The following is a 16,839-nucleotide window of genomic DNA, read 5'->3' on the forward strand; positions in this document are numbered from 1 at the left end:
TTCAGCCTGAGTTGGGGAGGGCTGGTGGAGGAAGAGCACTGGTTATGAAAGAAGGGAAATCTGCCTGTATCTACCCTCTCTTCCTATGGTTGTAGGTTCCTAAGATATCTGCTGTGGGGTTTCCCTTGTAGCTCAGTTGGTAAAGAATCTACCTGCAATTTAGGAGATCTGGGTTTGATCCCTGGGTTGGGAAGATCCCCTGGAGAAGGAAATGGCAACCGACTCCAGTACTCTTGCTTGGAGAATCGCATGGACAAAGAAGCCTGGCAGGCTACAGTCCATGGGGTTGCAAGTCAGACACGACTTAAGAGACTAAACCAGGATATCTGCTATAGCACAATATAGCCACCTCTGAACATCATGGCAGAGAACATCTCCCAGAGGCCTGAGCAACTCCTAAAATCCCATGTTTCTTTGTCTTCCATTTCAACTTAATTGTGGATATTCATTACTTACTCTCTCTTGACATGAAATTAAGACTGTGGGGTCTCTTAATAGAAATGTATATTCTTTGTAGGAAAAAGATACATTTTAAACCCAAATTCCTGTTACAGATAATTAACTAAAGTAAAAATGATCAATGTCCCTTTCAAATAAAAACACTGATGATAAAAAAGAAACATAGAACACAGCTGAAAGGAATTTCCTTTGACTTTATGGTGTTTTTGTAACCCTTGCAAATATATGCAGTGCTGTATTGATATCTATGATTATTGAGTGGGGAAAAAACCATGCACATAAGTCACATATGTCCCAAAGCTCAAACTATTTACATGTAAATCTGGAAATACAGAATAAAATCATAACAGACTGATAAAAGTGGAGAGGGAAACACACACAAAAACTTAGCCATGATCAAGACTGAATTTTTCTAATGAGAAGCTTCATCTGTAGTTTAAAAACCACCAGACTTCTGCACTCAGAGGAAACAGTCAGCCTTTGAGGTAATTGGAGAGGGAGTTTTTCTGTTGTTCATAATCTGCAAATGCAGAAGCAATAAGTTCTGACTGGAAAGAGAGAGGCCTGGGATTCTCGTTCATGGAGAAAGTATCTGAAAACCTCCCAAGGTCAAGACCTCTTCGTTTAAAATATGCCTGAAGAGTTCTAAAAAACAGATCTCGGTTTCTAGGAATGTTGAGGGGCTTCCATTTTTCTTCATTTCTCAGCATGACTCCTTGCACAAGCCCAGGTCGCACCAGGGCACCAGCCAGCAGCAGGAATGCTTTGGGCATGGTGGAAGGAAGCTGAATTTTGCAGTCTTCTTTTTTTCCACATTCATTTGCTAATGAGGTCCCCCCAGAACCAGCTGATTAGCTTAAAGGAGTCAGGAGTTTGGTTTTGCCTGGCCCTGGTTGGCTACACTGCCTGCCTCCACTTGTACAAGTTTTAAACTAACTTTTTAGAATGTTCATTGGAAATTTTCCTGATTTGAAAAGTAATACGTGATCATATTTTAAATTTAGAAAATATATTGAAAACCAAAAAGGAACCTCTGTACCAACCCAGAGAAATTTTAAATCAGCCAGAAAATAGTCCTGGAACAAACTACTCAAGAGTGGATGAAGAATGATGAGGAACTGGTGAAAATACTAGGATAAAATCCCCAAAACTGTGACTCATTATGGAAATAGACAACTAGGAAACTGGCAAAGGATATTTTCTCAGTAGAACTACAAGTATGCTCTCAAAAGCTGTTCGTGGGTTTCAAACAGTCCTCATAAATATTGATCAGTATTTTGTTAGGCATTGTGTCTTTTAAAAAAAAAATAACCTTTGAAACTAATGATTGGCTCCAGAGATGCCTATGTAGCCTGTGTGGCTTTTATTCAGCAACTAATTTTTCAAGATTCCAGAGCAAGTTTTTTTTTTTCTTGGCTGAAGAGAAGGAGAGAAGCTTTGGAGAATAATGAGATCTGACACCATCAAACACAATTGGATTCTCTTAAAGTTTCTGACAGTTGTGTGAGCAGCCTACAGCCTTGAGTAAACTGCTGGAAACCTGCTTGGAAACCTGCATTATCCCCACAGGAGTCAAAAGAGTCTGGCCTTAGGGGCCCTTATTTCAAGAGCTCATGTCTTCCTTGAAAATTTTAGCATTTTGTGCTTCCCCTACTACATTTATCAATATTCTACTGTGTATTATACTTATTTCTTGATTTGTTCTATTCTCCTTCTCTCCCCGCCCCCCTTACCTAACCATTTTCCACTGCAACTTTGAAGGCTGTTGCTGTGTTTATTCATGGTCTTTCAAACATAGTAGATGATAAATGAGTACTTGTTCAAATCAGTATCTTAACAGAGGACAGATAAGCAGTTTACAAAGCACTTCCAATAATTCCTAAATGTTTCCACCTCTGGAGATTTTGAAAGGAAGTGGAAGGAGCTCTGACCTCAGTGTTAGAAGATTCAGACCTAAACCCTCAATTCCATACCAAATAGCTAGACTTTCATTTCAGTTCAGTCCAGTCACTCAGTCATGTCCGACTCTTTGTGACGCCATGGACTGCAGCACGCCAGACTTCCCTGTCCATCACTAACTCCCGAAGCTGGCTCAAACTCATGTCCATCGTGTCGGTGATGCCATCCAACCATCTCATCCTCTGTCGTCCCCTTCTCCTCCCGCCTTCAGTCTTTCCCAGTATCAGGGTCTTTTCAAATGAGTCAATTCTTCACATCAGGTGGCCAAAGTATTGGAGTTTCAGCTTCAGCATCAGTCCTTCCAATGAATATTCAGGGCTGATCTCCTTTAGGATGGACTGGTTGGACCTCCTTGCAGTCCAAGGGACTGTAAAGAGTCTTCTCCAATACCACAGTTCACAAGCATCAATTCTTTGGCACTCAAGTTTCTTTATAGTCAAACTTGCATATGCATACATGACTACTATGGAAAAACCATAGCTTTAACTAGACGGACCTTTGTTGATAAAGTAATGTCTCTACCTTTTAGTAAGCTGTCTGAGTTCGTCCTGACTTTTCTTCCAAGGAGTAAGTGTCTTTTAATTTCATGGCTGCAGTCACCATCTGCAGTGATTTTGGAGGCTAAAAAAATAAAGTCTGTCACTGTTTCCACTGTTTCCCCATCTATTTGCCATGAAGTGATGGGACCAGATGCCATGATCTTATTTTCTGAACGCTGAGCTTTAAGCCAACTTTTTCATTCTCCTTTTTCACTTGCATCAAGAGGCTCTTTAGTTCTTCTTTGCTTTCTGCCATAAGGGTGGTGTCATCTGCATATCTGAGGTTATTGATATTTCTCCCAGCAATCTTGATTTCAGCTTGTGCTTCATCCAGTCCAGTGTTTCTCATGATGTACTCTGCATATAAGTGAAATAAGCAGGGTGACAATATACAGCCTTGACATACTCCTTTCCCGGTTTGGAACCAGTCTGTTCTGGTTCCAGTCAGACTCCTTTGTTATTCCATGTCCAGGTCTAACTGTTGCTTCTTGACCTGCATACAGATTTCTCAAGAGGTAGGTCAGATGGTCTGGTATTCCCATCTCTTGATGAATTTTCCACAGTTTGTTGTGATCCACATAGTCAAAGGCTTTGGCATAGTCAATAAAGCAGAAGTAGATGTTTTTCTGAAACTCTCTTGCTTTTTTGATGTTCCAATGGATGTTGGCAATTTGATATCCTTTTCTAAATCCAGCTTGAACATCTGGAAGTTCACGGTTCACATACTATTGAAGCCTGGCTTAGAGAAGTTTGAACATTACTTTGCTAGCATGTGAGATGAGTGCAATTGTGCAGTAGTTTGAGCATTCTTTGGCTAGATTTTAGGCCAATGAATTACCTCTCAGATCCTGTTTGCTCTGCTGTGTAATGGCGATAAGAACGCTTGCACGACATTATAGCACAGGGCTGTTGTGAGGTGATGAAATGATATATACACTTATATATATGTAAGTGTATATATTTTGGACAGTATGAATTGTTGCCCTGTTGATCCGTGTTTCAAGAATTTTAGTAATGAAAGAATCTTAATTCTGAAAAAAATAAATCCTTTTCAATTACTGGAAAGTAGATCTAAAGTAGAACAAGCAAAGCTTTTTATAATGAGATTATAAGTGGTTTTTATTTTCATATTTCATACTTTTTAACTTTTTCCTAAATTTCCTCCAAGGGAAATGTAATATTTTAATTAGGGAAGAGAGGCTTTTCAAAGGTAGTGGAAAACATTTCTTCAGTGTTACAGAATGTCATTTTGATACTAAGTTCAGAGGAGTTGGGCTGTAATCTTTAATATAAGGATAATCCCAGCACTACATAAAAGCCAAATTTCCATTCCATTCCTTATGAGTGTTTGGCTGTGTCTATCTTTTCCAGCATTCCAGGTCAGGTTCTACAGTTGCAGATAGGTGTTAATATAATCCTTCTGGCCTTTTTCAAAAGTTTGCCTCAATTGTAAAGGCAGCCTACTTATAGCTTTTTCATATAACCTGAACCTTATACTCCTGAAATGCGTATACTCCTTGAGGTGACATTTTGTACATATTCTAAGACGTTTGGGAGACAACCCACGGAACTTAAACTTTGATACTCTTGCCTTTAAGTTGACATTTTGCCTATGATTTTGCTACCCCCATGTTCCCCTTCTGCCACTGTTTTGCTTAAATATCCCCTCATCACTCTCCCCTGTTTAATATGGCAAATACTTGCGTACTCAAGCTCTTTTTGGCACTTGGATTTTAGGATCTCTGCAGTCCAGGCAGATTCATTTGAGGCTGTGATCAAAGATTCTGAATTGAAAAAACCAAAACATAGGAAGCATAGCCATGCCTTTAAATGAAGGGTAGAAAATAAGGGTAGAAATAACCCATTTCCTTGTAGAATTGGAAAAATTTCATTAAATACTAATTTGATGTTTTAGAGGCCAACCTTAAAGCAATGTCTGACTACATGGATTCTGATTCTCTGGTCTCATATCACTGCTTGCTGAGAGGGCTCAACATTTTTCTTAGAAGTTGCTGACCAGTTTAGGCAGACTCCCTTGTTAGGTAATCTATCACAGAGTCTTGGAGAAGTGAAGGGCTTTTCTGATTAGCTTTGATTTAATAATAATAATAAGATTAAACTCCTACTACATGAAAACAAGCTCCCTGCCAGTCTTCAGATTGTTCTTAAAGCCAAGTCACCTAAAACCAAAATATCACAAGTTCTTCCCAAACGGTTTCATTGTGTTTTCCCACCACCCACAGGTTTTTATATATCAAATAAGGGGGACCTACTGTAGTTTTCTAAACAGCCTCTTTGTACTTATTTACATACTGAATTGCTTCCTTTATCCTGGCCACAAATCTAATTTGAACATTGTATCTTTAGAAAGGTTAAATATCTTGGGGCCCATGTAAGAGAGACTTGTTAAAAAAAAGTCTGTTTCAGATTGGTGGGGCATAGCTGTGCCATGGGGAATAAACACAGAGAAATTATCTGTAAATAGAACTGGGGGGAAGAATTAGTAAATAACCAGGGCCTCTTCCCAAAAGGGCTATAGCCAAAGCTCTTCTTAGCCTCTCTGAATGATCCTCTCAACATTCCAGCAGTCTGAGTTGTGGTACCAGGCGTGATAAGCTATTGTGAAGAGAGGTCTAGAAATTGTCAGTTACCAATATTTTTTTAGTCCCTATTGTGGATCAAGAATTGTGCTAAATGGACTAGATATATAAGAGGCTTCCCTTCTTCAAGGAGGATTAGAAAGACATGTTAACAAGTGAGCAGTTTGGTTGTTTATTAAGTGCAAAGTGTTTTGAGAGAAATTATTCCATAACATCTTACGGAAAAACCCAAACAAACTTTTTGGCCAACCCAACAATAGCGTCCTTTGGGAGTGGTCCCGCTTTAAATGGGGTGGCCTAGAAAGGCTTCTGAAGCCTTTATGTTTGCATGGAGGCCTAAAGGATAATTTTTAAAGTCTTAGCCATCTTTATGCTATGGATCCCTTTGGCTTTCTAGTGACTCTTTGATGACCCTCTTAAAATACATAAAATACACAGAATTACAAAGGGAATTGGTTATATTGAAATGACTATAAAAATACTGAAAAAATAAATTTCTGATATATTAACATGTGTTTATTAATACATTAAATATCAAAATCAAATGGTAATCTAAAAATTGTAATTTCAAATAGTGATGAAATGAATCAGGATTTCTGCAACCACTGTCATGTGATAACTGTGGTTTCTGGAGGTGATGAACTCCTAAGGATTCCTCATACTACTGGTGGTTTGTTGCTTCCATTCCTAATTGAAGAAAATGCTAAATTTCAGTTAGAAGTTAGTGAAAATGAAGGTATAACTTTTCTTCCAACCAAGTTCTTGGATCCTCTCAATTCTACCCAGGGACCTCAGGTCAAGAACTGCTGGATTAGATGAAGCCAGCCAGGAAAAGTGAGGCCCTGGGAGAGGGGAGAGGAGGATGACAAAGGCCCTAAAAGGAAGAGCGAGCTTGCCTTAGCGTGAGACAACTCCACAATTTCAAGATAAAGTTAGCCCCTGAGTGTGAAATAAGGACTACAAATGAAACTAGAAAAACCATTAAGAGACAGGCAAATGTTAATGCTGAAACATAACAGATGATATTAAGGCATTGTTGGGGTTTTTAAAGGTATGATTTGAATTGTGGTTAAAATGAAGTCTTATCACTTAGAGATATATAAATATGTATATTTAAGCTGTCTTGGATTTGCTTTAAATTGACTGGGGCTTGGGGGAATAGAAGAGATGAAACAAGACTGTGTACTGACAGTTGTTGAAATTGGATGATGTGATGACGGTTTGTTAGACCATTTTTTCTGCATTTATTGTATGTTTGAAGTTATCCATTTAAAGTTTTTAAAAATGCAGTAGATAAGCCATCTGTAGAGAGTATTTGTGTGGACTGAAAATTTAGGAAGGAGCACTCACAATTAAGTAGTATATGAGGGCTTTCCTGGTGGCTCAGACAGTAAAGAATCCACCTGCAATGCAGAAGACCCAAGTTCGATCTCTGGGTTGGGAAGATCCTCCTGGAGAAGGGCATGGCATCCCACTCCAGTATTCTTGCCTGGAGAATTCCATGGACAGAGGAGCCTGACAGGCTACAGTCCATGGGGTCGAAAAGAGTTGATTTCAAGGAATTATGACTGTAGGAACATGTCACAGTATAACATGATAAAGAATGGTGTTGTGATGCAGTTAAAATACAGCCTAATTTTATTGAATAATTGCAAGTTGTTCATTGTTGATCCAAGTGAATGTTTATGTCTCCTAGACCCATGAGAAAGAGACATTGGTTTGGAGGAGGGGAGGCTTCCAGGATTTTCCATTTCTGAGATCAACATTTTTCTAATAAGTGTGATCCACAGACCACTTACACTAACATCATCTGGGGTTTTTACTAAAAATGCAGAATCCTGGTTCAATCCCAGTCTCATGGACTCAATTTTAGGGGAAAGGGGCCCAGGTTCTTATACTTTTATAAATCCCCTAGATGAATTTTAGCACATGAAAAGTTTGAAAACTTAACTGTAAATAAGAATGAAATAGCTGCTCTTATTGAGCAGTTTTACATTTGCAAGATGGCATGCTGAACCCTTCCCCAGGTGATGAAGAAATTTCACCTTAGAAAAACTGAGTTACTTATAGGAGTCATCCAACTGGAAATGGCAAAGTGGGACTCCAAACCAAATTCCAACCCCACAGCCTGTGCTCTTAGCTACTCTACTGCTGCCTCCCGTCAGGCCATCTCTCTCCTCTGGTCCTCTGTCCACCAAGACTTCCATGGGCACTGGCCTCCCACCTGCTCTTTAGGGGCAGATCCTAAGGAGGATGTGAATAATCCAGTTACTGGGCAGTTATATCTCTTGTTGTAAATTAATAGTGTCTGGTCTATGCTGCCTGCAATGCAGGAGTTGCAGGTTCGATCCCTGGGTCTGGAAGATCCCCTGGAGAAGGAAATGGCAACCCACTCCAGTATTCTTGCCTGGGAAATGCCATGGACAGAGGAGCCTGGTGGGCTACGGTGCAGTGGGTTGCAAAAGAGTCAGACATGACTTAGTGACTAAACACACACTCGCTGTGTATTAGACTTAGATTTTTGTGAATTGTCCCAAAGAATACTTGAAACCTTTGTTGTTTAGTCGCTAAGTCATGTCTGACTCTTTGTGACCCCGTGGACTCAGCACACCAGACTCCTCTGTCCTCCTCTGTCACCTGGAGTTTGCTCAAGTTCGTGTCTATTGAGTCAGTGATGCTATCTTAATGATCTCATACTCTGGTGCTCTCTTCTGCTTTTGCCTTCAGTCTTTCCCAGCATCAGGGTCTTTTCCAATAAGTCTGCTCTTCGCATCAGGTGGCCAAACTATGCTTCAGCTTTAGCATCAGTCCTTCCAATGAATATTCAGGGTTGATTTTCTTTGGGATTGACTGGTTTGATGTCCTTGCAGTCCAAGGGATTCTCAAGAGTCTTTTCCAGCACAATTTGAAAGCATCAATTCTTTGGCGCTCAGCTTTCTTTATGGTCCAACTCTTACATCTGAACAGGACCACTGGAAAAAACCATAGATTGACTATACAGATCTTTGTTGGCAAAGTGATGTCTCTGCTTTTTAATATGCTTTCTAGATTTGTCATAGTTTCCTTCCTCGGTCATGTCCAACTCTTTGTGACCTCATGGACTATAACCCACCAGGCTACTCTTTCCATGGAATTTTCCTGGCAAGAATACTGGAGTGGGTTGCTATTTCCTTCTGCAAGGGATCTTCCCAACCCAGGGATCAAACCCAAGTCTCCCACATCTCCTGCATTGCAGGCAGATTTTTTATTGCTGAGCCACAGGGGAAGCTCTACTTGAGAGCTTATAATTGACATAAAGCAGCCTGCAGCATGTCTGCAGCTGTTAAACACATTTCTATATTGTAAATCTTTTTTCCACTCCAGTGTTCTGAAGAGATTGAACACATTCCCTCAGTGACGGGAACCCACCAGGACATTGCCAGCCAGAGGGAAGGGTTAAGGGCACACCTCTAGGAGAGGCTGGTGGGGATTGAGGGAGTGGAGTGAACAGGCTTTCACAGGGGCTATGCCTTGTGCTCATTCCCTCTCATTTAATACTTTCAGTCCTACAAAGTGAAAGTCGCTCAGCTGTGTCTGACTGTTTGAGACTCCATGGACTCTACAGTCCATGGAATTCTCTAGGCCAGAATACTGGAGTGCATAGCCTTTCCCTTCTCCAGGGGATCTTCCCAACCCAGGGATCAAACCCAGGTCTCCCACATTGTATGTGGATTCTTGACCAGCTGAGCCACAAGGGAAGCCCAAGAATACTGGAGTGGGTAGCCTATCCCTGCTCCAGCGGATCTTCCCGATCCAGGTTGAGTCAACCGGGGTCTCCTGCATTGCAGGCGGATTCTTTACTAACTGAGCTATGAGGGAGGCCCCTTCAGTCCTACAAGGTAGGTACTAACTGATCCACAATTCATTTTAAATTCGGAACCTAAAAAGCTCTATAAAAACAAGGTTTTTTTTGCCCAAGTGCAGCAAATTCATTTGACAGCAAACCTTCACCTCAACTTGCATGAGGCTTCCTGTAACCTTCACTCATACTCTCTGAGGAGAGCATTACATCTTGATGATAGGGCTTTGCCCAGCCCTCACTGAGGATGGTATAAAGTGTGTGTTGTCTTCCTAAAATTCAAAGAATTTTCCCAAGCATTCTCAGCCAAGAGTTTCAGGGGTATGAAAAGATATGAGAATGAAGTGTTTTCTCAACACCTTGCTACTGACCTGTGTAAATAGGTTTGAAAAAAGACCTCAAATAGTTTTTCAACCCTGCCACACTGGCATTTAAAGAGCCCATTGAAAGTCATGTAGCCTGTTCTTTGAAAGAAGTCCATTAGCTTTGCAAATACTTAACAGATGTGTCTGAAGATCCTCCGGAAAGTATTTTTAAAGTTGTGTCTTCGGTTTGTTACCATTTGGTCATTGGTAATGCTTCAGACTTAGCTTTTGCCTCTTTCTGGTTGTGCCCCCAGAGAAATATTATGACTGTTTCATTTGGAATAGATAGTGTTTCATGGTCTTCAAGTGGAGTCCAGTGGCAGGGGGAGTCAGGGAGATGTGGGGGGTAGGGAATCAAGGTAATGTGGCAGCGAGGCGTTAAAATTGTGATTATTCTCCTTTATCCTCGGCCAGTTGGAAAGCACCCTTAGCAAAATAAATAATCTGGCAGATTTCTCACAAATAAGGAGGATTATGGTGACAACATTCTCACAGAATTAAAAATATTGTTGAATAATACTAAGTTAAAGTATCTTTTTCTGGTTAAGTCAATATTTTTTTCCCCTATTCTTTGTCCAGAATATCTCACCTAGAAGAAAGAAATCAAATATTTTTCAAGCAAAAATCATCTAAAATCCTCCCTCTTAGGCTTTCCTTATTTCTGTAAAATATATTTTTGCTTAAACTTTGATGATGTGTTCCAAGCTTTTTCTCTTGGGGATTGTCATGTCTTGCCTGGATTTTCCTGTCAAATATTAATTTTATGTGTGTTTTGTGCTTTATAAGAGTAGGCCAGCCTAAAGTGTATTTGGTGAGCTTTAGGGGAATGAAACATAAAGGACGGCCTGTACTCCGCTCCTTTTAAGAAAAGTAGTTTAATTGAGATTTTAAGTTCTTCATTTCGTAAAATAAACTTGTGGTGTTGTGGTATAATGAAAACTATATATTTGACCTTTATCCCCATGTCCTGAATCCCTTGGCATTTCCTGAATGATAGAATGAGACTGGTTGCCAGAGGAGCCGACCACATGATTAGAGGGTTAGAACTTTCAGCCCCGTTGCCAGCCTCTACAGAGGGGTCAGGGACTGGAATCAAGTTTGTTCACCAGTGGCCCATGATTTAATTAATCATGCCTGTGCCATGAAGCTTCAGTAAAACTCTGAAAGAAGACTAAGGGGTTTCCAGGGAGGGTGGTGCCTCTGAGAAGAATAAAGCTGTAAGTAAATCCCCTTCCCAAGCTCTCTTGTTGTTTTAGCAGATTATTGAACCTGAGGGGAGGTCATGGGAATTCCCAAATTTATAGCTATTTGGTCGAAAGGACGGGTGGTCCCTAGGACTTACCTCTGGTACCTAAATTGGGGGCAGTTTTGTGGAACCGAGCCCTTATCACTCCAGGTAGTGTCAGAATTGAATTGCAGGATACATTCTGTATTATACCTGCATACTGCAGGTATCCTACGTGTTTAATGTGTAACCTGGTCACAATTATCTCTTCCAGTATCTGACCAAGCAGGTGGAGCTTCTGCGGCAGATGAATGAACAGCACGCAAAGGTTTATGAGCAATTAGATGTCACAGCGAGGGAACTGGAGGAAACAAATCAAAAGCTCGTTGCTGACAGCAAGGCCTCACAGCAAAAGATTCTGAGGTATATTTTTTAGAATCCATTGAAGAAGCCCTAGGGGAAGTCATTTAGTATAAACTAGAATAGAACATGGCTGTAGTGGGTTCAGGTCAGTATGGGGTAAGCTTTAATTTAATTCTCTATGGAGAATAGAGATTAAATAGAAGTCTTTTCCAATTACAAAAGCCCAGTTTGAGTGGTTGCCAGCTAAGCTCTCCTCACTGCTTATGCCTTTAATTTAATATGACAAGCTGCAATTGGCTTCTGTCTGTTCCTCACAGTCTGACTGAAACAATTGAATGCCTGCAAATGAACATTGATCACCTCCAGAGCCAAGTGGAGGAGCTGAAATCATCTAGCCAAAGGAGAAGGAGCCAGGGGAGGCATGACCAGGAGAAATCGGCCCCCAGCTTCTCGTCTTTGAAAGAGCTGTATGACCTCCGCCAGTAAGAGCCCACCTTCCATTTTGCAAGCAGGAGAACATCTCGTGTCATTGGCACATTCTGGATCCCAGTAGATTAAAAGTGCCCTTTGAGGAAATGCCACTTGGCTATCAGGCCGCCAGTGGTTTGAACAAAACCACTTACACATACAAGTGATAGTTGCTGCTGTTGTTGTTGTTTAGTCCAGTTGAAATTTCAGTAAAACAAAATCCAGGCAAGCAGAAGGCTTGTTTTTTTTCTTGCCTGCAGAAAAGCCTTTTACAATTTAGACTTTGGAGATTGAATCTTCATTTAAGAACTATTTCTTGAACACCTGTGGTAAGGCAGGTGCTATGCCAGATGTGAGGAGTGGTGAGCAAAACAGACATAGTTCCTGCCCTCATGGAGCTTTCGGTCTCAGGAAGAGGCAGGTAGCACATAAGTATAGTTACAAGTTGCCCAGGACTCTGACCAGGCGAGAGACCAGCTCGTGCATTTGGAGGGCCTCAGCTTGACTGTTCATCAGATCGCCGTCAGGCCTAATCAGAATCTCTAGGTGTGAGTAAAAGGCTATTCAGGTGATTCTGATGTATGTTCTTGGTTTAAAATCACTGCAGCAATGGTTCTCAATCTTAGCTGCATATTATGACTCATAGGAAGAGCTTTAAAAAATACAAACCCTCTAGTCCATGTGGCAGACCAGCTAGGTCAGAATCTGTGGGGGTGGGACCCAGGCGTCAACTGTTTTAGGACTGCCCAGGTGATTCTAATCTGCAGCCAAGACTGAGCACCACTGGCTGTTCTGATCTCCTTGAACAGTCTCAATCATACTACTGGTCTTTGGGAATGGATGTTCTGTAGCATTTTTAATGTTTTAAAAAAAATTAATTACAAAAGTTGTGTTTTCTTCCATGTGTTGTCAGTCTCACACATTCATTTTAGCCACTGCTCTAGGGTGGAATAGGCAAAAAATCAGTCATATCACAGCTCCTCAAAAATACGTAGTTGGAAAAAAATCATCAGCCTCCCTCTTTGCATTCTCAGTCGGCCTGTGTAAGAGTCTTTCAATATTTCCCCCAGGCACTTCGTGTACGATCATGTGTTTGCCGAGAAGATCACTTCCTTACCAAGTCAGCAAAGCCCCGATGAGGAAGAAAATGAGCATTTGAAGAAAACAGTGACAATGCTGCAGGCCCAGCTGAGCCTGGAGCGGCAGAAGCGGGTGACCATGGAGGAGGAATACGGGCTGGTGCTGAAGGAGAACAGCGAGCTGGAGCAGCAGCTGGGGGCCACGGACGCCTACCGAGCCCGCGCGCTGGAGCTGGAGGCGGAGGTGGCCGAGATGCGGCAGATGTTGCAGGCGGAGCATCCTTTTGTGAATGGGGTGGAGAAGCTGGTGCCGGACTCTCTGTTTGTCCCTTTCAAAGAGCCCGGCCAGAGCCTGCTGGACGAGATGCTCCTGACGGTGCCCGAAGCGCACAGGAAGCCCCTCAAGCGTAGTAGCAGCGAGACGGTGCTGAGCAGCCTGGCGGGCAGCGACATCGTGAGGGGCCACGAGGAGACCTGCATCCGCCGGGCTCAGGCGGTGAAGCAGAGGGGCATCTCCCTTCTGCACGAGGTGGACACACAGTACAGCGCCCTGAAGGCGAAGTACGAGGAGCTGCTGAAGAAGTGCCAGCAGGAGGAGGACAGCCTGTCCCACAAGGCTGTGCAGACCTCCCGGGCTCCGGCCAAGGACCTGGCTGCCCTGAACGCCCAGCGCACGCCCAGCACCCTCAGCTGGGTCCCAGCCTCTGTCACCCCAGAGCCCATCAGCTCCCCCACCACCTCGACGCCGCCAGAATACAAAGCGCTTTTTAAGGAGATCTTTAGTTGCATCAAGAAAACTAAACAGGAAATAGATGAACAGAGAACCAAATACCGATCTCTCTCCTCTCATTCCTAAGTGAACCACCGGCTCCAGGACTAACTGGCCTGCTTCCTGTTACCTCTCTCTCCCACTCACACAGTGTGTGTCGACCCCAAAGCCTGATGTTGCTCCTGATGTTGGCCTCGTTGCTTTGCTTATTTATTAGCAAATGTGTAGAGTGAGGAAGGAAGGTGCTCCCTGGTGGCAGGTGTATAATCCAGTTCCTTTAAGCTCCTCAGGAAATCCCATGACAGACTGGCCTCTGGCTAGCGCGATGATTAGGTTGCAGTTCCTTGAAAAGCCGCAGGGCCAGTGGAGGGAGGGTCTGTGCCCCTGGAGAAGCAGGCCTGGAGTAACTGTAGTATATAGTATATATAATATAGTGTATATTATATAGGGGAAATGGCAGAGTTGAAACAACGCCAGTGCAGTTCCTGCTGCCTTCTTGCTTAACTTCTCAAAACTATGTAGAAGTTAGACGGCTGCCACATGAAAAGGTCTTTCACAAACACTTGGATACTGTGAATTCATGAAGAAGAATGTTCAGGAGAAAGCAGGGGTCCCATCCAAAGCAAATGGCATTAACAAATACTCCAAGCCTTTGAGTTCATTACATCTGCTACCAGTGGAACTGTGACTGACGGGTAATCCTAATATATCTCAGTCCAGCTGAATACCAAATTGAAAGGGCAGGCTCTGGTTGGCCCAGTTAGCTTGTTAGCAGAGCCCTGGAGGGCCTTCTCCCCACATTCAAATGTTTGTACTCAAAAGCTATAGTGGCTAGGATAGGCAAATCATTCTTTTCTTAAATTCACAGTAAAGGGGCAAGATGGAACCCTCACCCCCGCTGTGCTGTCTGAGCTGGCTAGCCCATTGGTCTCAAGCTGCTCCTACTCACTTCCTACCATTCCTATACATGTTTGTGACTTGCTGCAGAAATGCCTATCTGCCACTTTATATTAAACAGTGTTGATGTCCTGACTGTGGAAATACACTTGTTCTCTCACTTGCATACTTTTAATTTAAAACTATTTAAGAAAACTGAGTTCCATTTATTGTATATATTTTTCTAAAAACCAAATAAAATTACCTATGAAAATGAACAAATGGATAAATTCCTTGTTATTTCAATCTTAAGCCATTTCACTGTTATTACCAACTGTTTACTTTTCTTCTTCCAACAGAATCTCTCTGGGAAGAATTGATAGTGATTTTTTTTCCATTTCCATTTTTCCCATTCTTTGGGATTGTGTAGTAGCACAAATTCTGCTCATATTGATGTTCATTAAAATTACTATATGATTTAAAAAATGTATATGCTGTATATAATTTTCACTATTTTAGAAATGTCAGACTTGGTTCTAAATTAATAGCATTTTGGCTAGTTGATTCTTAAAATAATTCAGTTATAGGAAAGACACTTTAGAGAGTTCAGATGTTAAAATGAGCATTGAATCTAATTTTGCATAATGGCACAGCTGGATTAATGGGTAAAACATTATTTCTTCAAACAGTATAAGGAGTTTATAGTGAGTTGGCTCATCTTCCCTGACCTTCTGACCTTCCAGTCCTTGTCCTGTCCAGTTACCAGTTTATTGGTATATCATTCCAAACTATTCCATGCTTAGACTAGTACATGAATGTGCTTCTATCACCCCATAGTTTAAAGTGAGTGTATCTTGCCTTTTTACTGAACCATGCATCTTTAAACCGTGTATTTTTTTTTTTTTAATTAAGTGTAGTTGATTTGCAATGTTGTGTTAACTTCTGGTGTACAGCAAAGTGATTCAGTTATACACGTACATAGTTTTATATTCTTTTCCATTATGGTTTATTACAGGATATTAAATATGGTTCCCTGTGCTATACAGAAGGACCTTGCTGTTGATGCATTCTGTATATAATAGTTTGCATCTGCTACCAAACTCCTTATCAGCCATCCCTCCCCCACCCCCCGCCTCCTTGGCAACCACAAGTCTGTTCTCTGTGTCTGTGAATCTGTTTCGTAGGTAAGGTCCTTTGTGTCATATTTTAGATTTCATGTATAAGGTGATATCATGTCTTTCTCTTTGTGATTTGGTTCATTTAGTATGATCTAGGTTCATCCAGGTTGCTGCAAATAGCATTGTTTCATTCATTTTATGGCTGACTAGTATTCTGTTGTTTGTATATGTACACCACACCTTCTTTACCCATTCATCTGTTGATAGGCGTTTGTGTCTTGGCTATCGTAAATAGTATTGCAGTGAACACAGGGTACACGGATCTTTCCAAGTTCGCATCTTCTCCAGGAGTGGGACTGCTGGATCATATGGCAACTCTATTTTTAGTTTTTGTGGACCCTCCATAGTGACGGCACCAGTTTACATTCCCACCACCAATATAGGAAGGTTCCCTTTTCTCCACACCCTCGCTAGCATTTATTTGTAGGCTTTTTAATGGTGGGCATTCTGACCCGTGTGAGGTGGTAGCTTATTGTAGTTCTGATTTGCATTTCTCTAATAATTACCAATGTTGAGCCTCTTTTTCATGTGCTTGTTGCCATACCAATAAACTTTATGACCCGTGCCAAACTAATAGAGGAAAAATGGTATTTTCCTTATTGTTTAGTTTTGCATTTATTAATAAGATTGAATAGCTTTTAATCTGTTCAAAGCCATTTTTGCATTGCCCTTTGCCTATTAAAGAGCTCTAGTATTTAGGAAATTCACTTTTGCAATTAGATATTACATGCTATTTATCTTTTTACCTTGTTACTGGAATTTTGCAAAGTAAGATTTTTGTGTAGTTATATTAATCTTTAAATACTTTATTTCTTTTTGTGCTTGACAGTTTGAACCATCTGAATTTCAAGTTTTCTGGGTTTTTTATTGTGGTAAAAATACACATAATTAATATCTGAACCACTTTTAAGTGTACAGTTCAAACATGTTAAATACATTCACATTGCTGTGCAACCATCAGCCACCATCCATCCCCATAATTCTTACTCTTTAAACCTGAAACTCAGACTCCGCCTGCCACTGCAGGTGACATGGGTTCAATCCATGGTCCAGGAAGATTCCACGTGCCTCGGGCAGCTGAGCCAGTGCCGCAGCTGCTGAAACCTGCGCCCTAGCGCCCA

The 16,839-nt window shown here is 41.5% G+C and overlaps 1 protein-coding gene and 1 pseudogene across 1 annotated transcript in view; one reads left to right on the plus strand and one right to left on the minus strand.

Annotated features, from left to right (window-relative positions):
* The window catches only part of CDR2 (cerebellar degeneration related protein 2), a 30,119-nt gene extending 15,297 nt beyond the window's left edge, over positions 1-14,822 (plus strand). The window contains exons 3-5 of the mRNA XM_086375346.1: positions 11,260-11,408; positions 11,666-11,830; positions 12,887-14,822. Of these exons, the coding sequence (XP_086231472.1) occupies positions 11,260-11,408; positions 11,666-11,830; positions 12,887-13,751 (1,179 nt within the window). The 3' untranslated portion in view covers positions 13,752-14,822. The remainder of the gene's footprint in view (positions 1-11,259; positions 11,409-11,665; positions 11,831-12,886) is intronic.
* Positions 933-1,336, minus strand: LOC147345280 (uncharacterized protein C2orf66 pseudogene; annotated as a pseudogene).
* Positions 14,823-16,839: the final 2,017 nt, after the last annotated feature.

This window comes from Bos grunniens, chromosome 25, assembly GCF_055505025.1.
Source record: "Bos grunniens cultivar Pamir isolate PY7600 chromosome 25, Bosgru_T2T1.0, whole genome shotgun sequence".
Classification (NCBI taxonomy): domain Eukaryota; kingdom Metazoa; phylum Chordata; class Mammalia; order Artiodactyla; family Bovidae; genus Bos; species Bos grunniens.